Source organism: Chelonia mydas, chromosome 4 (assembly GCF_015237465.2).
Source record: "Chelonia mydas isolate rCheMyd1 chromosome 4, rCheMyd1.pri.v2, whole genome shotgun sequence".
Lineage (NCBI taxonomy): Eukaryota > Metazoa > Chordata > Testudines > Cheloniidae > Chelonia > Chelonia mydas.
Genome location: NC_057852.1, coordinates 34,291,307 through 34,313,420, shown reverse-complemented (window position 1 = coordinate 34,313,420; position 22,114 = coordinate 34,291,307). Strand labels below are relative to the sequence as shown.

The 22,114-nt window shown below is 41.7% G+C and overlaps 1 protein-coding gene across 1 annotated transcript; it reads left to right on the top strand.

The window, feature by feature from the left end:
• The first annotated feature begins 7,186 nt into the window (after positions 1 to 7,186).
• PLA2G12A (phospholipase A2 group XIIA) lies at positions 7,187 to 18,882 on the top strand. The gene is made up of 4 exons (XM_037897045.2): positions 7,187 to 7,844; positions 10,104 to 10,180; positions 12,168 to 12,333; positions 17,717 to 18,882. Exons 1-4 carry the CDS (start codon positions 7,655 to 7,657, stop codon positions 17,833 to 17,835), a joined length of 552 nt encoding a protein of 183 aa, XP_037752973.1. The 5' UTR covers positions 7,187 to 7,654; the 3' UTR covers positions 17,836 to 18,882.
• The last annotated feature ends 3,232 nt before the right edge of the window (positions 18,883 to 22,114 follow it).

The following is a 22,114-nucleotide window of genomic DNA, read 5'->3' as shown; positions in this document are numbered from 1 at the left end:
TTAAAACATCCGATTCTTTGGGGAAGGGGGATATTACATTTCATGTTTGTGCATTGGGGTGGGCTGTTAAAATGGAAAATTATGCTGAAAGCAAGAAATAATCAAATGAATACACGACTGTTCAAACCTAGCAGCGAGTATAGCAACCTTAACACTGAAGAAATCCAGTCAGTCACACCAGCATGAGTATGATTACAAACCTCGAGGAAATGCCTAAAGCCTTAAAACAGACACTCAGAATAATACGTTCCACCAGCACCAGGTACAGAGGAATGAAACACTAACGTAAACAAAGGATGCATCAGCCAAGAGGGAGAGTAAGGGTCTGATCCCACACAAAGGAAGTCAATGAGAACTTTGTCATGGACCTCAGTGGGTACAGGATCAGACACTACAGCTTGGAGCCATTAACAAAAAGGGAGCACAGAGCAGGAGTGTTCTAACTCAATTCTGGTTCCTCCTAAATTTATGATGAAGCCACTCTACAGGACTTCTTGTGCTCTACATGCATGTGATGATACAGATGGGCGTTCTCAAGCAGAACCTAGAGGATAGACCATGCTCCGCATGTTTTTAATACATATGCACTGTGGCCATAGATGCTGGAACTAGAGGTGCTGGCCGTGCTGCCGCAACCCATGGCTTGAAATGGTTTCCATTATATATAAGGTTTACAATTTGCTTCAATGGCTCTCAGCACCCCCACTGTAAAAATTGGGGCAGCACCCCTGACTGTGGCCTGGCCTGAGGCAACTCCATTCCATGCTGGATATTCTTATCTCTGGCATATAATAACTTGTACAAAGAGATAAGCCTAGATCCAGGGCAAACCTGAAATCAGGCCAACAACAGTGGGCATTTGTGTTCTGGCCAAACCAAGAGAGCCAGAATTTGGCTCTAGGGCTGAGGGTATGCTCTAAACATTAAATTACTAACCACTGTTGGAACTATTTCAAAGAGAACTATAGAGTCCCTAAAACAGTTTAGAATTTAATTGGAAATTAGTGAAAATGTTTGCATTACCTATTTCTAATGAGACATTACTCCTTTCACTTAATTCTCATATTATGGTAAAATGGTATAGACATTTTAGAGCGAATTCATAACCATCTGATTTAAACTGTACTTTTTATTTTCATCCCTTTTCCGCTATCTTATAGAATCACAAATGAGTGAATTTGTTTTGTGAGGTCTGACATATCAGAGTGCAATCCAGACCAGCGAGGGGCTCTGTCAACCCTGCCCTGCAACCCCTACCCTTACAATACCTTCCTGGTAGTAGCTTCCACCTGGGCTGCTCTCACAAACAGCCTTCCAGCATGCAAGTCACCATAGGTGCTGACTCAGTGGGTGCTCTGGGGCTGGAGCACCCATGGGAAAAGAATGGTGGGTGCTCAGCACCCACCGGCAGCCCCCCTACCAGAACCTCCGCCTCCTCCCAGCGCCTCCCCCCACCGGAAGGCCCTGCCAATCAGCGACTTCCCCTCCCTCCCAGCGCCTACTGCCTGCCACGGATTAGCTGTTGCATGGCATCAGGAGGCACTGGGGGGGGAGGAATGAGGGCGCAGTATGCTTGGGCGAGGGAGGACGGGGGGTGGAAAGAAGCAGGGCAGGGGTAGAGTGTGGGCAGGACCTAGGCACAGCTGGGGTGGAGCACCCCCACGTAGATTAGAAACTCGGCGCTTATGCAAGTCACACTCTAAGTGTCTGTGTGTAATTGTAGTCTGACAACCACACTTGGGTTACACTGTGGCTCTCATCAGCCATGGTTATATCGCATGGTGACACTAACATACTCCCAGTCCCAGATTTCCCCCCATAAATGTATGTCTTGTACTGCCCAGCCCTCTCCTGGATAATCCAAAAATATTAAGTCCATTATTCCTTTAAGTGAACAACATACACCAGTTTACCACCTTAAATGGAGTTACCCAGACACTAATTTAAACACACTGGATTAGATAAAACAATGAAACAGGTTTATTAACTCCAAAGAGACAAATTTTAAGTGAGTACAAGCAATGAGGCATCCAAGTCAGAAATGGTTACAAGAAAATAAAGGTAAAAATGTTTAGTGCCTAGCTCCAAAGGAAAGTTTTTCACCGCATGCTTCCAACAGTATTACTGTCCAAACTTTCAGGTCAGGATCCCTCCCTTAAAGTCCAATGGCTGTTTACTCTGTCTTCTCAGGTGTGGACAGTGAGATGGACAGGGAGGGGAGAGCACCTCTTGAGATTTTTGCCCCTCCTTTTTATAGTTTCAGTCCCTCCTTGAAAAACAATTTCCACTGAGAACCAAGAGACAGGGTGTCTAGTGGATGAAGGAGACCTCATGCTATGAATGAAAGAGACCTTTGTTCAGATGCAGATCTTTGTCCCTGCCCCCTTTCTTGCCAAAGGATGGCCACTTTGTTGATAGCTGGATGGGGTCATTAGTTTTCCCTTTGTCTTTAAGAAACTGGTTTAGTCTCTCGCCACACTCAGTCATGATTTCAGCTTATGTTCATAACTTTGCACATAATGTTGCTACATGCATTTTACTATGATATCACTGATCAGCAAGTTGTGAGTTTTCAAATGATGCCTCAAAAGGCATACTTTGTACAAAGATTACTACAACACTGTTTAGGGTGTGACTGCAGGGGTACATTCCATCACATAAGGACGTTGTCAAAGTAAGGGGTGTACAGCTCCCTATCTTCTTCCTAATTTGGCTCCCAATTCAGGAAAGCATCTCTATTCAGCAAAGCATTTAAAGAGGTGCATGTGGTTAAATCCTATATGGGAAGGCCCAGATCCATAAAGGGGCTTTGACCCAGATCCAAAAAGAGACATAGGCATTTCAGTGATGAGGGTTACAACATCTAACTTTTAAGAGCCTTGAAAAATCACAAAGCCTGAGTTAAGCACTCCCTATACAATACATGGGGAAAGGTAAACACCTGAGAATGGGCTCCACAAAAGTCAACACACCATGCAGGAAGCTGCCAACAAGAGGTATGCGTCCTAAACCCTGCTCTTCACAAGGAGTTTGGTGCCTAAATCTGGGTTTCGGGGGAGGAGCCCCCTCATCACCACCAATCTCTGCTTATGATCCACAACCAGGAACACCTCTCCTGGAGTCAGGTGGCTTAAGTACTTCAGTTGTTTCTTGAAAGAATGGCTTAGGCACCTGCCTAGCTCCACACAAAATGTCTAGCAGGACCCCATATAACCTTTAGTCTTAGTGGTTAGAGCACTCACCTGGGATGTGGGCGTACCCCTGTTCAATTCTCCCCTCTACCTCATGACAAGAAAGGATTTGAACAGGGGAGTCCCACCTCTCCAGTGCCCTCACCCCTGAGCTACAAAGCCATTCTATCTCTGCTCCAATTATTTAATTATTCAATTAAAGAATCGTTTAAACAAGAAAGATTGAGAAAAACCCACCTCAGAATATCCCATAGGCCAATGGTTAGAGCAGTCACCTGAGAGATGGGGGAGCCCTGTTTAAATCCCATCTCATCAGGACATGAGGGGAATGAAACCAGGATCTTCTACCTCTGAGATGAGTAACCTAACCATTGGGCCAAAGATTGGGGGGAAAATCTCTTTCCCCACCACTGTTTTGTGTAGCGCTCGGCACCCTCTGAAAACACCTATCAGGCCAGCCCAGTAGGTGAGATAAGCAGGGTAAGCCTATCTCCACCTGATTTGAGGACCAGCTTGGGGGTAGGGGGGAGGAGGACAGGACAATAGGCATTAGCACTGAGGCAACAGCACAAGTGTGATGAGGTACAACACTTGTCTAGGAAATTTGTACAGGGAAAATGTAAGCGACGAGTGAATTCAGGAACTTACAGCGTTAGGCATCAGCTGAGCAGGAGCTTCCTGGATCACAGTGGTTCTTAAAAGTGGGACATTTGTGGATCCAGGCTGAAGTGCTTTCCTGAATGGGGGCCTTGGTGCACTGAACACCGGGAGAGTCTTAGAATATCAGGGTTGGAAAGGACCTCAGGAGGTCATCTAGTCCAACCCCCTGCTCAAAGCAGGACCAATCCCCAATTTTTGCTCCAGATCCCTAAATGGCCCCCTCAAGGATTGAACTTACAACTCTGGGTTTAGCAAGCCAATGCTCAAACCACTGAGATATCCCTCCCTGCAAAATAAGGTGAACGAGGGTACTTCCTTCCTCTTTGACAGGTGGGATAAGAGCTCCCCCCTTCTCTTTCAACTTGCTTTACCCAGTGCCAGTCACTTGCTCCTGTGTTTCTGTTGGTACTTACTTGAAAGTAATCATTTTATATCCTTGGGTAGAGAAATGAAACAATAAAATGCCTGGTGCATGGGCCTCTTGCCTGGATAGATCTTCCTGCTCTGCTTCAAAAAGACCATACCTGGTGTTATACCAATAAAATAAAAACCAGCAGGATCTTATTAAAGGGAAAAAGGCAAAATACCACATTTATTGTGAATACAGAAAAAATCATAGTAAGCAGTTAGTTACAGCTATAACATTCCATTCAATCTCATATTTATTCATACACACACAGGTTCTGCAAGGTTGTTATCATAGTTACCAGCCTCAGAGTTGCTCATGCCAAGCCACTGGCCAGGTGGCCTGGACATGAGGAGGGAGCAGGGCCTTGTCAAATGCTCATCTGACGCTCCTGGAAGTTGCTTTGCAGATTCAGACCCCAAAGTTCTCAGTTTTTAGAGTCTATTTTTATAGGAATTTCTTCCTGTGCCAGTCTATGGGAATTGCTTCATCATGCTGTTGCTGAATCAATCAGCAGATAGCACATTCCTGACGGCTCCAAGATGTTATCTTGTTGTTTGGTTCTCCCATTCTTGAGGCTGTTGGGTGGATTCCAGTCTGCCCTCCGGGGGTCCTCTGGTTATTTCCACTTCACGCCTTCTTCAGCCGATGGACACTGGATTCTTAGGCTGGCACCTCCCTGATCATTCAGTTATTATCCACACCAAGCATCCATCCACATACATCCTCTATCTCTATTTTAATCACTATTGTTAATACAACAAAAGGGCGGGGAGTCTCTGGGTGCTGTTTCTGTTGTTAGAGTATTGCTTTGAGTCTCTGTGAATTGCTTTGAGAACAGACTCTGTCTTAGAATGTACTAACACAATTAGCAGCTTGCAAGTTTCACACACAGAGGGAGAGAAACAGTACCAAAAACCAAGAGACCTCTTAATTAGTAATACCCTGGAATTTAAACTATGGGGAATCAAACTCATTTGTGATTTTAATACAGAACTTCTTTAATATGATCCAACACTGGGAGCAGGACAGCAGTGTCATTAACCAGCTTCCTGCTCTGATTAATTGTTAATTCTGTCCTGAAATTTCAAAAGCACTACATTTTGAGGGGGTTGGTACATCCAAAAATGAAGGTCTCTTTGCCAGAATGAAAAAACTCCCACCACTATCCTAGTTGAGCTCATCTAAGTAGTACTTAGGATTTTTATTTGTTTACAGACTTAATTTCCAGAAACTCCAAAATGTGTTTTGTAGGTGAATTTACCTGGGCCTACATGTTCTCCTCAGCAAAATAGTAGTGGGCTCTTCATATTTAATAGTTTTACCATCATTCTGCCTTTTCATTACGGCCCAGTCCTACAGCCCTTTCTCACACAAGTGATTCTATCACTGGAATAGGATCACTCGCATGAGTAATTGTTGCAAGATTACTCTCCAATCACATTTAACAATGCCATGAAATAAAATACTGGATTGTATTGCAGAAATTAAATATATATAAATTCATTCACTATGTTCTGAATCAGTATACTTAAGATATAAACGGCCAAATCTTGCTAGGCATATGCGCACAAGCAATCCCATTGACTTCAAGTGAATAAGGTAATTATGATTTGCCCAAAACATAGTACCTCTGGTTTTGGAAGTAGTGTTTGCTCAGAGGAGTCCAACTGATGAAATACTAAGGTTTACTGATTTGTCAGGTCTCAGGGCTTGTTCTTTCTCCCACTGCACTCAATGTGTAAGTGATATAGCTGATTGGAAAACTGGACCATTTTCCTGCAAAACACGTGACTGTCATTTCCTCCCCCATCCAATCAAAACATTTCAAAAAGATTATAAATTCAGCCAGCTCTAACAAATGGTCTTTGCTAACCCACTAAAACACCAAAGATTTGACATGACCACTTTCTACTAATGTCACCCAAAGCCACTGTCTCTCATGTGGTCAGCTCACAAAAGGAACTCTCCCAGTTCTTTACCCATCTTATTTTGAATCCATATCATTTCAAAATAATCTGTTCTTGAAACAGACATTACAAACTCAGGCGGAAAGGCTGCTCCCCGCCCCCAAATGACTTCTTAAAACATAATATGGAATAGATTAAGCCTTACTTGTTGTGGAGCTCTACAGTTTTTAACCCCTTTCCATACAAAATAGAATGTACTATATAAGGAATATATGAAGTCCATATCTTCCCCATATTATTAATGCAGATGAGGATTTTTTGTTAAATGACTACATTTCACTGGAGAGGGAATCTACCTCAAGGGCATATCTTGTACTATTCATGGTTCCACAATTCTTGCACAGCAAATCAAATCAGGAATACTATATAAATGCTGCAAAAACCCTTATGACCTAAGCTGCTTGTTAACTTATTTTGAACCACAAGTTGTTTTCTATAGCAGAATATATTTGAAGAAGGCAAATATTTCAGAATTTAGCTTTAGCTTGGCTTTAGTTTAACCCAAAGATTTATTTATATAATGGGGAGAAACCCTCACAAAGATCTCAAAACTGCAGAGCAAGTTACAAACAAATTATCTAGGAGCTGAAAAGCCTGATACACATTCTTTGTAATAGATCCCAACTCCTGCGCAGGCTTAAACGTGCTTAATACCTTACTACCAGTAGTCCCATTGAAGTTAATGGCACTGTTAACTGTAGTTAATTAAGCACATGTATTTTCAGGATCCAGGCCTAACCCACCACAACTCGTCTGACCTAACTCACAATATGTGAAGTGCTTTGAGATCTGCAGACAAGGGGCTAAGTGTTTCATTTATTATTTAAAATAGTTTGTGTTTAATTCATTAGCATCCGTGAAATGGGGCTTTATAGCTCCATAAAGTTGGAAAGCTTTAAATGGAAGATAGGACAGCAAAGTGCAAAGTCCTTCCGTAGCATACGGTGCCCACGGAAAGCAGGGCAGCACGCAGGTCAGGCAGTAGAAATTGTGGAGCCGAGCCAGCCGCGCGCAGCCCGGGTCAGAAGAGCCCCCACGTCCCCTGCAGGGGCGGGCGAGCTGTGGGGTGTCAGAGCCAGGGCACGCGCCGAAGAAAAGCCGCGCTCCGCACTCAGGCTCCTCTGCCCGGCGCCCGCCTCCCTTCCCGGCAGGGAGAGCCCCGCCCCGCCCGCGCCCGGCCAGGCTGGCGGAGGCGGGGCCCGGCCCGGCGGAGCGGTGCTGAGGTTGCACGGGATGGTGGAAGTTCCGCGGCCGGGGCAAGCGCGGGAGGCCCGGGCTGCGGGCAGGTGAGGCGCGCGGGTCGTTCCCGAGGTGCGCGCGGCATGCAGCCGGCCGCGGGGCCGTAGCGAGCGCCCCGGCCAGCCCAGCGCGGACTCCCTGGCGGCGGCGGTCCCAGAGCCCGAGCCGCGGGACCTTCTGCGCAGGTAATGGCCTGCGCCCTGCTGCTTCTGGCCTGTGGCTTGCTGGGTCAGTGCCAGCAGGAGCCCCAGACCCCGGACTGGAGGATGACCCTCAAGACCATCCGGAACGGGGTGCACAAGATAGACATGTACCTGAACGCGGCTCTGGATCTCCTGGGAGGAGAGGACGGCCTGTGTCTGTATAAATGCAGCGATGGTAATAACAAGTCATAACCTCCTACCAAACACCCGGCTCGGGGGAGGGAGGCGCTGAGATCCCAGCAGAGGTGGGCCTGGATTTTTGGCGAGGGTTGGAGCCAAACTTTGCAGCGGATCCTTTTCCAAAAACATACTAAATGATGGCAACGAAAACTAGATCTGGCTCTAAAGACTATCGCTGAACTCTGGGGGAGTTCAGTTCCAGATGCCCTCATGCCCTAGCTTGGGTCCATTTCTAGGGGCAACAGATCAGTTTCCAGGTAAAATGTTGAACATCTGGTTAGGATTAATGCATTCTGAACCATGTCGTCATCTGAGGCTTTTGGTTTAGGAATTCCTCTTGCCCTAATGTACCGTCATATAAAGATTTCTCTCTCTGCCACCATCAAACCCAGAAAAGAACAAAAACTCTCAGTTTCTACAGTTATTTTGATAACTGATATCTGTGGCGGACTGACATCATTAATATCTTGTCTGGAACTTTTAAAAAATTGTATGTTAAAAATAGGGTTAAGTACAGCCCTGTCTTCACACCAGTCTTCTGTATTACAGGGTTTAGTTTCCTTATCTTGGAGATAATGTATAGTGTCTACATTGTACTCATAAGTCTGACACAGGATTTTGGTTGTCAGTGATTTTTTGTTAACTTTCATGACAGTGTTTAATGTTTTTGTCTTTAGCAACCCTAACTTGCTCTAGCTTCGTAGTAATAAAACTGTTCTGAATACTCTTCAAAGTGACCACTCTCTTCTCACTGTAGTTAGTTGCCACAGGTGTAATTTAGTACTTTCATCATTTCAAGGGTCTTTATTACAGAAGTATTGGGCACTTAAGGGAATAAACAGTTAAGCGTAGAATGGTTATTGGCTGTACTAGGATATGTTGTTTTTCAGACTTCTGTATATGAAAAATAATGTTCCCTGAAACTTCCATCAGAATTGTTAGTCCAAATTCAATAGTAAAAAGAGGACCTATTTAAGTTACTGTAGAGAAGTTACTCAATTTAACAAACACACAGTTGCCAGAAATTTAATGAAAAACTTAGAACATGATTTCAGTGAAACTTGAGCTTTGGCTTAATACCTATTAAGTTAACACATGCTATTTGCACTGGTAAAACAAACTAATTTTATGTCATTGGGCATAAATTTTTTGCCTGGAAGGGTCAAGACAGATTCTTTTCCTCCAGCTAGGACACTGCACATTTAATTAGGTGTAATGTGTGGGGATTTTACTTTCCTCTGCCCCTCTTATTTTTCATTGCTAGAATCTATTTAGCATCTATTTAATCTACATAGTCATATATGTAAGATACTTCAGTCAGGGACTTTTTAAAAAAAAAATCACAAAACTATTTATAACCTCAAGACACATGAAAATGTTAAAAATGGAGGATTCACTGAATAAGCCCTTTTCAATGGGGATAGTATAAAGTTCCATCTGAAATTTCTTCCTTACACTAAATGCATTCTAGCAATTTGTATGTACATGCAGTTTTTCTGTGATGCCTCTCTCTGCTTTAGGAGTAGCAGTGACATCATGCATTGCTTTCTAGCCTCCAACCTCTACACATATCCTCTTCCATACACTCCCTTCCGTAGCATGCTTCCTTCAGTTTGGTCTCAGATGCCAAAAGCAGTTTAGCTTATTCTTTAAAAATTCCATATTTCTCCTTATTCTGGTGTAGGGTATCACAGTAATTTCATGGCGTTTCCCCTTTGCATGCTTTCGAAAATATCAAGGAAGCCCTGCTCAAACAGAATCAATCAATATTGTAGTTGTACAGGAATAAGCAACAATACTTCTGTATCATGTTCACTCCAGTTAGTAGTTCTGATGTCTAAAATGAAAATTCAGAGCAGTGTCTTGGATTATAGATCAGAAAAGTATGCAGAAGTCTTGGTAAGTTTACTAAACTTGTTTTTCTGCTTTTTAGTTCTCCCTGCATATAGTACACTTCTGCCTTACCTAGTATATTCTTTGTAGGCTTGATGTTTTGAATTTAGATAGCTAAAATCAAACCAAATAAATAAATAAAATATTAAGAAGTACTTAATACCTGTAGCTCCCCCTGACTTGCAGCGTGGTGGGAGCTTTGACTATTCAGGTGCCTAAATACGGATTTAAATGCCTAGTGTTAAGCATATAGTTTTGAAAACTTTGGCCTATATTATTTTAAGCAGTAAAATAGGGGGTCTGTGCAGTAGCTTGAAGCAAAAGATCTGTACTCAATGCTTTTAAAATTCCTTTTTTACAGGGTCGAAGCCTCTTCCACGTTATGGGTATAAGCTTTCACCACCAAATGGATGCGGATCCCCGCTATTTGGAGTTCATGTAAATCGTTCCTTCATGCATTTTATTTTTTCATATTTACTTGGACTTTCATATTTAAAAATGGGTTGTGAGCAATCTACTTCAAAAAGAAGTGTGCTAGTTTTACACTTCCATTCTAAGCATAGAAATGTGCATCATATTTATAAGGCCAGAAGGGACCATTATGATCATTATGCAAGTGGTCAGACTAAAAGAGGCCAAAGAATCTCACCCATTAATTTCTGTAGGAAGCCCATAACTTTTCTTTGAGTTGTAGCAGATCTTTCAGAAAAGTATCCAGTCTTGATTTAAAGACTTCAAGTGATGGAGAATCTATCATATCTGTACATAAGCCGCACTGTTTGCTGAATTATTCTCACTTAAAAATGTGCACCTGTTTTCTAGTCTGAACTGGTCTATCTTCAGCTTCCTGCCCTGGTGCTGAAAAATTGGAAAAGGTTCAGAAAAGAGCTACAAGAATGATACAAAGTGTGGACAGTTTGCTCTATAGTGAGACAGTGAAATAGTTAAAAAGAAAAGGAGTACTTGTGGCACCTTAGAGACTAACAAATTTATTTGAACATAAGCTTTCGTGAGCTACATCCGATGAAGGGAGCTGTAGCTCACGAAAGCTTATGCCCAAATAAATTGGTTAGTCTCTAAGGTGCCACAAGTACTCCTTTTCTTTTTGTGAATACAGACTAACATGGCTGCTACTCTGAAACCTGAGATAATTAAGAAGCTCAATCTATTTAGTTTATCCAGAGAAAGCTAAGAGGTGACTTGATCATGATCTCTAAGTACCTACAAGGGGGAGATATTTATGGTTGTATATTGTGTGATTAGATTTCCTAAACGAAATATTCATGTTTTTCTTAGTTTGTGGCTGAATTTTTGGAATATTACACGGGAGAAAAAATTAGTCACTACTAGTAATAGATAGGGCCCTACCAAATTAACAGTCTATTTTGGTCAATTTCATAGTCATAGGATTTTTTTTTTTTTAAAGGCAAGTTTCATGATTTCAGATGTTTAAATCTGAAATTTCACAGTGTTGTAACTGTAGGGGTCCTGACCCAAAAGGGGGCTGTGTGTGTGCTGGGGGAAATCACAGGCTTATTGTAGCAGGGTCATTGTATTGCCCCTGTTACTTCTGTGCTGCTGGTGGTGGTGGCGCTGCCTTCAGAGCTGGGCAGTTGGAGAGCAGCGTCTGCTGGCTGGGAGCCCAGCTCTGAAGGTAGCACCACCGTCAGCAACTGCGCAGGAGTAAGGATGGCATGGTGTGATATTCTGTGCTGCTGCTGGCAGGCTGGTGTCTTCAGAGCTGGGCACCTGGCCAGCAGCTGCCGCTCTCTAGCCACCCAGCTCTGAAGGCAGCGCAGAAGTAAGGGTGGCAATACCTCAAACTCCCTACAACAATTTTGCAACCCCCCATAATCCTCTTTTGGGTCGGGACCCCCAGTTTGAGACATTCCGGTGACATCTGCATAGTATAGGGTAAAAGTACACAAAAGACCAGATTTCTGGGGGGAGACCAGATTTCATGCTCTGTGACATGTTTTTCATTGCTGTGAATTTGATAGGGCCCTAGTAACTGGATGTTTGCTAATATAAACATTTTTTTTCAGTACTCTAGAATATTACAGGAATGATATTAAATGAATGATCATTCAACAAGATATCCACCTCCCTCCCCCTGGCAAAAGATCTAAGACCTGCAGTGGAAGAAATAGAATATTTTCTGATTTTAAAACCAATAACATTGGGTTGGCCTAATGATGGGAGAATCCTGGATTCAGGTCCTCTCTCGCTGTCCATGCCAGTAACATTTTGTTTGGTATTTGCAGTAGCGGGTAATATTATTTTTTTGTTTTGTTTTTTTTTAAATAACTTCATCAACCAGATTGATTCAACAGTGTGCATAGAAGGCAGGCAATTTTTACCAATCCCAATGCAATAAAATTATCTTGTTGGCTGGAATACTAACCTTGATTTTTTTCCTTTTCAGTTTGACATTGGTATCCCTTCGATGACAAAGTGCTGTAATCAACATGACAGATGCTATGATACCTGTGGCAATAGAAAAAATGATTGTGATGAACAGTTTCAGTATTGTCTCTCCAAGATCTGCAGAGAAGTACAGAAAACACTAGGAATATCAGAGAGCGTACAGGGTAAGGCAGAAAAATAGCATGCAAGTTATACTGAGTTGATCTTTTACTGAAGTTGTATAAAGACTCAGACTTTAAGCCCAGAAGGGACTATCATGATCATCTAGTCTGATGTCCTACAACTGCAGGTCACAGATCCTCACCCACCCACTCCTGCAGTAGGCCCATAACCTTGGGCTGAGTTACTCAAGTCTTGATTTAAAGACTTCAAGTTACAAAGAATCTGCCATTTTCTCTAATTCAAACCAGCAAGACATCTTTCTGCCCCATGCTGCAGAGGAAGGCAAAATACCCCTAGGATCTCTGCCAATCTGAACGGCTGGGAAAATTCCTTCTCAATCCCAAATATAGCTATCGGTTAGACAAGTCATACTCAGACTGAAGCAGCAGTGTCCCCTGCGGCTTTGCAGCACATGATATTAAAACACTTGATTTAATTATTAACCATCAGGATGCTTTAGTGTGGTTTTTTATCAACTACAATTGAGTAATGAGTAATATTTGGTCAGTCATTTTGCTCTGAGAATTTTTTTATATAAATTCAGTCTGAGTGTCACTGGTCTAACTGATATAGATATATAAAAAATTCTCAAAACAAAATGACTGACCAAATATTACTTTAGGGCCAGAAGGGACTATTATGTGTATATATCTAGTAAATGAAACAATGAATTCACACTATTGTGTGTCTTTTGGATAATGTTGATTGCTAATTTGGCTCCTGAACCACTGAAGTCTGAGTATAATGGAGTTAGACCACAACAGAGTGGCGACAGCCAGACACACACATACTTGGAAAAATTCTCTGTAGTAACTCAGGGCCCTCCCCATGTAGTGTCCAATCTCTGGTCGTTGGAGATATTTGCTAATAGCAGTTGTGGGTGGGCCATAAGCCATTGTAGACAATCTGATCATATCACCCCCTCTATGAATTTATCAAGTTCAGTCTTGTAAACAATGTATAATGGTAATAACACTTCCCTGTGTCGACTGGAAATACCTCACCTGATGCATCCTAGGACTGTATTAGCCTCCGGCCACATCACATTGTCATCCTGTGATCGACTAATGCACCTAGGGCTTTTTCTGCCTCTGTCACTTCCAACTGATACGTCCTCAGCTTATAACAAGAATTCTTGCTTAGGCCCTGCATGCATGGCCTTGCACTTTGGACTATGAAATTTCATCCCATTTCTATTACTCTAGTTTTCAAAGTTATCCAAATCTTCTTGTATGATGTTCTGGTTTTCCTCCATATTGGCCGTATCTCCCAACTTTGGGTCATCTGCGAACTTTATCAGCCCACCCCCACTTTTTGTGCCAACGTCATTAATAAAAATGTTAAATAAGATTGGTCCCAAGATCAATTAATGAGGAACTCCAGTAGTAACCTTCTTGCATCCTGACAGTTCACCTTTCAGTGTGACCAATTGTAGCCTCCCCTTTAATCAGTTCCTTACCCATCTTTTGATTCTTATTAATATTCTTATATTAATCCCCATCTTCTTCAATTTAACTAATAATTTCCCATGTGGAACTATATCAGATGCTTTACTGAAATCCAGGTAGATTAGATGTACTGCATTTCCTTTGTCTAGAAAAATCACTTTTATTCTCAAAAAAAAAAAATAAAAATCAAGTTTACCTCTATGTGCTTAACTACTCTCTTTCAGAATTTATTTTATGACCTTGCCTACAGTTTCCTGGATTATTCCCCCCACGCGCACACTTTTGCTTAAATATAGGTATTATATTTGTAGTTCTCCAGTCATAAGGTCTGACCCTCTTAATTTTTTATATTTGTTAAAATTCCGTGCTATTGGATTCGCAATTTCATGTGTCCATTCCTTTAACATTCATGAATGGACATTATTCACCCTTCCCCTGATTTGGTCCCGTTAAAATGCTGGAGTTCGGCTTCCACCTCAGATGTGGGTATTTCCAGTTCCACATCCTCCTTCCCATTAGCCACCCTACCACTGTTCCCAGACTCCTCATTACTCTCATTAAAAATGAAGGCAAAACATTCATTTAAGTGTTGGGCCATACCTAGATTGTCTGATCTCTACCCCATTCTCAGTGCTTAGCAGTCCCATGTCGTCTGTCTTTGTTTTCATTTTATTTGTATGGCTAAATAACCTATTACTATTGGTTTTAATTTCCTTTGCAAGGTTCAATTCTGCTTGGCTTTTGGCAGTTCTCCCTTTTCCCCCTGTGCTTTTTGACCTTCAAGAGAGAGCCTACAAGAAACAGAAGAAGGGGTGGATCAGCAAGGAAAGCTTTCTGCTTTCTTTTAATACCTTGTTTGAACTACTTGTACATCCAGTTTGGCCTGCAACCCTTCTCTGTGAATTTTTTCCCCTTCGATGGGTGGCAGGTTCCAGATAGTTTCTGCAACTTTGACTTAAAATGCAGTAGATCTAATGTACCTGTTACTGCCTGCCTCTCCCCTTCATTTTCTAACTCCACAAATCTGTTCCTATGTTCTGTTTCTCCTGCACCAGCCAGTCTTTTCCTCTGCCTTGTAGTCATATGCTTCTACTGAGCACTTTCATCATCCAGCAGTCTGCCTTCACAGTTCTCTGATCCAGTATGCATCTGAAAAATCTTGATGTTTCTCATCAGCCTCTTCTCTCCTTCCCTTCATCATCTGCTCAAATCTCTTTCATAACTCAACCATAGATTCTAGTTGCATCTCCAAACATCAAACCATCTCTTCCATCAGAGCTATCATGTGGCATTTCATACAAATGAAGCACCTTTCAGGTACCTTCTCCAGAATAACACAAACCACATCTTTCACATCCAGTCATTTTCATTTTCTATTCTTTTCTGTTCTTCAGGTCACTACCACTGCTGCCTGTGTAGCGGTTGTAGCCTTCTCTCCTGAGCACCTGTCGGGGTGCAACACACCCTCCCCTGTTCTCATCCATTTGCTGTTGGGCGGGCGGGCTGCCTTTGTAGGCATGCTGATTAGGGAAGCTCTGCCCCCAGTCAAGGTTCAGGTGTGATCAAAAGCTCTGCTTCTCTCGCCACACACTGCCACCTGTTAGACTCTGCCAACTGAAAACAAACCAGCAAACAAACACGCACTTTCAAGAACTCACTCATCGGAACAGGGGCTTGGCTTGCCTCGCCTCCCTTCTCCTTCTCCCAACAGATCTCCACTCAAAGTTTCATATTTTCCCTTGTTTGTGCAGTGGCACAGCAGCCAGTAAATTTGCATGGATTGTCTAAACGGGTGGTTCCCAAACTTGTTCCGCCGCTTGTGTGGGAAAAGCCCCGGCCGCGCCGCGCCGGGCCGCTTTGTTTACCTGCCGCGTCCGCAGGTTCGGCCGATCGCGGCTCCCAGGGGCCGCGGTTCGCGGCTCCAGGCCAATGGGAGCGGCTGGAAGCAGTGGCCAGTATGTCCCCTGGCCTGCGCTGCTTCCAGCCGCTCCCATTGGCCTGGAGCCGCGAACCGCAGCCACTGGGAGCCACGATCGGCCCAACCTGCGGACGCGGCAGGTAAACAAACCAGTCCGGCCCACCAGGGGCTTTCCCCGCACAAGCGCCGGAACAAGTTTGGGAACCACCGGTCTAAACTAATTGAATCTGAACCTGGGAGTAGTAATAAACTACTGTTATTTCACTTTCCCTCCCTATTTTTTTTTTAAGAGAAGAGATCTGTGAGATGTATTTTCTGGCTTTTACATATGTAGAGCTAATAAAAAAGGTAGAGGAAGGAAAAAATTCTCTTCAAAGAACTAAAACTAATATTCTTCACCTCCTACACTGAGATCCCCTAAAATACTACCCTGACCTGTATCGTTGTTAGACTGAAATCAAAAGTGAGACTATGAAAAGAACTGGCCTAAATATTGAACCTTGTATCTTTTTACTTCATGATCCCTTTTAATGTGCATGAAAACCAGCAGTACAACGTCATAAAAATTACTATAATCTGATTTTTGCAGTGCTGCAGCAATATAAATATTTTTTGTTGCATTGAATGTGATTTAACCTGCTGCTGCATGTGACAGAATAAATTGTAGGCAAATGCTGAACTGTTTCCTTTTACAAATAAAATACAGTTACCTCTTAGGTAGTGAACATTAATCTTGCTGCATAAATGTTCCTTTTAAAGTTTGAATTTTACTCTTAACAGGGTGGGCTCCAGTTACTGAAAAATCCGAGGAGACTCATGTTCTCTTTCCAAATAATTGAGGTGTCGGTTATAGACTCCTAATGAATTTATTTGCCAGTAACGCACATTCCAAAATCCAGTGGCATAGCTGTTGCTCTTGTGACAAGAGAATAGCCTCTTAAATTTTGCATTATGTTATATGTTAGAACTGGTGCTATTTTGGTAACTAAGAGAATACTAAATCTTACTCCCATTGAAGGCAGCAGAAGTTCTGGCAGGGACTTCAGTAGGAGGAGGCTCGAGCCTTAATTTAAGGGCATGTCTACGCTTACCTCTGGAGTGATCGATCCAGTGGGGGTCGATTTATCACGCCTGGTGAAGACGTGATAAATCAACCGCTGAGCGCTCTCCCGTCAACTCTGGTACTCCACTGGAGCGAGAAGCATAGGCGGAGTGGACGGGGGAGCATCAGCAGTCGACCTACCGCAGTGAAGACACCACAGTAAGTAGCTCTAAGTACATCGACTTTAGCTATGCTATTTTCATAGCTGAAATTGCATAACTGAGACCGACTTAGCTCCACACCCCAGTGTAGACCAGGCCTAAGTAGGGGAGGAAAGTAATGCTTTGTGCAACAGCAGTAGAGGGTGGAATTATCTTTAAAGAACAATACTATGTTTTGATCTGACTTCTGTGGGAGTGCATGCTATACTACTTTGTGATCGTGGATCCAGTACTGCAAATGTGCAATATTTGACAGCTCCTGTTTGTTAAGTGCTGTGCTAAATCAGGGCCACATTGCTTGGTACCATGACTAGTCTGATTAGGAGCAATATGTTTGCAGGAGGAGGCCCTCAGAGTAGTTTGACTGCAGTGAAGTATTTGTCAGAACTAGTGAGGGATCTGCCATTAAAGCCAGAGGCATAACACTCAATGCTTTTTCACATAAATAAGGGCAACACTAAGCTGTATTACTTCAATTACATTTGTATTGCATTTTCCACAAAAAATGCATCTACTCTGTAAATGTTAATTTTGTCAGAAGTTGAAATATGAAAAAGATTCGACATGTTGTGGAAATTAGAGTTGAAAATGATCATACATACATTCATTCATCAGGCTATGTTCACTATTTGTGCTTTGGCAAGTTGAAAACAATCTTTAAGAAAAAAAGAGTAATGTTTAGTTATTACAATATTCCATTAAAAAGTACTTCTAAAATGATCTTATACTGATTTCATCTCCTCTTGTATCTTGCAGCCTGTGAATCAACTGTTCAGTTGTTGTTTGATGCAGTTATACATTTAGGATGTAAACCATACCTGGATAGCCAGAGAGCTGCATGTATGTGCCAATATGAGGACAAGACAGACCTATAAAAGAAGACACTGATGAAAGCTGATGAGCTAGAACTAAGAAAAAGACAATGTGTACGGAGAGCCAGTGTTTTGTTACAAAGCTGTTCATTTTCACAAAGCATAACAAAAAATGGTTCAAACATACACTAAAGTATTTTCCTATTTTAAAAAACTGCTTAGCCCTCCTACTCTCTGACATACACTTGGAGCTTGAAGCTGGAAGTGGTTTCCTTCAACATGTGCCCAGGGGCTTGAGGTAGGGTTGCTCATAGAATGCTATTGCAAAAACTACTGGTGTCTTTTGCTTTAAAGAATTTAAAAATTGGTGGTGGGGAATGAAAGGAGCATGGAAACCAGATAGACTTTTCAAACTTTTTTTAAAGTAGGTCAAGTTTTGGGTTTACCAACCTTTAATGTTTCTAGTATATCTCAACAGGAAAGGAAGACTTTCTGTGTTTGAAATATTTTGTGGATTCAGTATGTAATCTTAAATGTCTTGCACTTCTGTGCTTTTGGTGAAAATATCACTGTGATGAAATGACTTCTGTTTCTCTGCTTCAACTATGTTGCTATGTTCTCATATACAGTATGTTGAAGGCTATACCAAACCTAGAACTAAAAATTGCATCTTCCTATCTGTTTTAGATATCAAACTCACTTCTGAAGCACTAGTCAGATTGGAAACACTGGCACTTTTAAGGCTTGAATTGCAAAATGGAACAGTGTAGAACCTAGCAAAATATGAGGTGATACTTCTGATGTGACAACTTAGGGAAGCATTGCCGTTATTCTTACAAATTATTTCTTAAAGAAATATTTTTAATAGATGTTTATATTTTTCAAATCAAATTTATTTTTATTAAATGTACCACCCAAAAGAGGCATTCTATTTAACAAAGGTGTCTTTATATGTATAGCAAGGATGGATCTTAATTGTCTAAAGAGAATGATTTATATTTAACTCTTGTAATGTAGACTGTGTTACTGTATTCACTTATCTTTTGGCTTATCTTCCTTTTACTCTGTTCTTTGGGGTTTTGTAAAAATTATAAAGAAAAATGATTTTTTTAAAGTGTCTTGGTATTTCTGCTGCTTGTGCAAGAGTCAGAGTATCCAAAAACATCTATGAATATATTGCTGTGTGCAGCTAACAAATATACAATTCCTAAGTTTCCCTCCATGCATTTTTCCCTATGTGACTTTTAACTTGGGTCAGCGAAAGTTATTCAGTTTTATGTCCAGTGTTGTTTTATCTTCATTTTTTGTACTAACTTTAAAAAAAAGTGCAAATTTCAGCAAGAGACCATGGATTTTGATTGTTTCTCTAAGGCTAGATCTACACTACAAAGCTTGGTCTGATAGCTATGGCAATGAGGAGCGGGTGGGAACTATCACCACCACACACATGCCAGAGCCAACATAGCTATGTCAGCAAAAAAAAACACCTTCCTATAGATGCAACTACACCAATAGAGTGCTTCTGTCAACATAGCTAATGGTTATTCAGGGAAGTTGTGTTCCTATATTAGGGCCTGGTCTAAACTACAAAGTTAGGTCAATTTAACTACATTGGTCAGGGGTGTGAAAAATCCACACCCATGAGCGGCGTAGTTACACCGACCTAAGTTCCTGTGTCTACAGCACTAGGTCTGGCGTGTCGCAGCAAAAGCTAAAAGATCATGACATTAAACCTCTGTTTTGTGTATAAAACTGGATTGTGGAAATGTTTAGTTTGCTAGGATTCTCTGCCTTAGTTTTTCCAGTGTAGCCACCTACAAGTGCACAAAGTATTTATTCCTTTCAAACTGAACAATTGCAGGCAGATAGAAGTGTTTTGGGAAAAGTTAATTGTGTTTTGTGACTATCGTACTCTGGGCTAGTCTTGATTTCCTGTCTGCTGTTCTAAAATTATTATTGTCAAAGTAGTGATCAAAACTGATGTAAGCTGCTACATCTAAAATTTTGACTGAACAAATCTAAAAACAACAAACGCTCCCTTGAGTTGTAAATCTCACTGGGGTAGGTAAGAGAGTTTTTACACTACACACCTGAATGAGGGAACTTTCTACTGCTGCAACAAGCTGTGTCTTGTTCTCCTCAAGCTTGTAGAGAACTTGCAGGAAACGGCCAGCTACATATTAAAAGGAGAGATACGTGTTGTATTATTCAGCGGTGTTGAAGGTGAGTGTTGCAATGGCATAAATGGTCTCACTTGCAGTACAAAGGAGGTGTTTAATTTCTTCCACAGTATAGAGTGTTTGCCTTTCTCATGAGGTTTCCATATGGCAGAAAGCTGCTGGATGTCAGAAATTCTTGCTCAGACAAGTTTCAGAGTAACAGCCCTGTTAGTCTGTATTCGCAAAAAGAAAAGGAGTACTTGTGGCACCTTAGAGACTAACCAATTTATTTGAGCATAAGCTTTACGTGAGCTTCACCCATGAAGTGAGCTGTAGCTCACGAAAGCTTATGCTCAAATAAATTGGTTAGTCTCTAAGGTGCCACAAGTACTCCTTTTCTTTTTGCTCAGACAAGTATCCATCAACACCACAAAAGGAAAACAGGTAAAAATGCATTATACAATAACCCCTTCTGCACACAAAGGTTACCTCTTTGTGCCTGCATCAGTTAGACCGACATCTAATCACTTAACATAGTTGTAAAATCCCTCTTGTTCCCTAATGGAATTTAACTCATTAATGTGCTCTCCTAAGCAGTGGGGTCTGCTGCAACATTTATTTAAACATACCCACAAGATGTCCTAAGAGCCAAGGATCTAGTCCAGATTCTGTACCAACACTGGCTAGGACATGTTCCACAATCCACAGAAAACCATTTTCTGTAGATTGGGCTGGAATTCTTTGAACAAAAGAAGGCCCATTCTCCTCTCTGGGAGATCAGAAAAGCAGCAAGTGGTATATTAATCTGCTAGATGTAATTGTAGTTCTGAGACACTTGCAGTAAGACTACAAAAACACCAAACCAACCACAGACCATACCAGGGCAAACTGTTCCACAACACATACTTGCCTAGATCAAACAAAGCTTTTCCCTGTTGTCCAGTCTCAGCTTCTTGCAGTTGGCGGTTTGGTGACACCCAGAGCATGGGGATGCATCTCTGGCCATCTTGACTAACAGCCATTGGTGGACTGACCTGTCCTTCATGAATTTATCTAATTCTTTTTTGAACCCAGTTATACTTTTGCCTTCACAACATCGCAGGGCAACAAGTTCCACAGGGTGACTGTGTCATGTGAAGAAGTACTTCCTTTTGTTTGTTTTAAACATGCTGCCTATTAAACACAGTAAGAAAAGCAAAATCCAAAAAAAGTACAATATCATCTTAGTCTATATAATATGAAATATTTTAAATCTATTTTAAGCTCATGCCTATTTCATTCAGCGATTCTGGTAAGATATAGTTTTTCATTTTACATTAAGCCAAACTCCAGTTTCCTGAGGCATCTCAAAACTATGAATATGGCTGTTAAAACGACTTTAAACCTTGGTGAACAAAAGGCTGTAGGTTTCAGCATACTATTGTTTCCCTTTCTCTGAGTATCCCTCTGGAGCTCTCAGCCCATTCCCTTGAACAGTCACAGAACTTTCAGATTCACTGTTCCCAAAGACATACCACACGAACTGCTAAAAGTAGCAGCATAGATGTGGGGACGGGGGGTTAGTGCAGGCTAGCAACACAAGTACATACCCAGGGTCACCACTGTGCTAGTATAGCCATGCTGCTGTGTCTACACTGCTATTTTTAGCCATGTTATGTTAGTATAGGAGAGTGTAATTGATACCAGTCCAACGCCATATGCACATCCCATGACAAACTCAAAAGAACGTTTTCTTTTAATATAGACAGTTTTGTTCAGCTACCCACTGACTTCTGAAACGTTTCTATTATATATTAGAGGTATCACTTAAAAGACACCAGAACAGAGCAAAGAACTTGCCTGCAGCTGATTCCTGAAACTTAAGCAGTTCACAATTTGTCAACATTTATGGGTCTACAGTATAACAGAAGAGTAAAATAACTCACTAGCTAACTATGTGGTTACACTTGGATTAATTTCACTCCTGACAAAGTAGCTCCTCCTAATCCTTCAAGTGTGAAGTTTTAACCATATCACTGAAATTACTGTTGAGTTACCATTAGGATTTAATGTGCAAAAACAAAAGAGATGGGCTTTTTTTTTGGGGGGGGGGGGGGGGGGAAGGTTGGTGAACTATTAGCTATTAGGTCCATTTATTCTAAATGTAGTCATTTTGGTTAGTGTAACTGGACTATTTTAGAGTG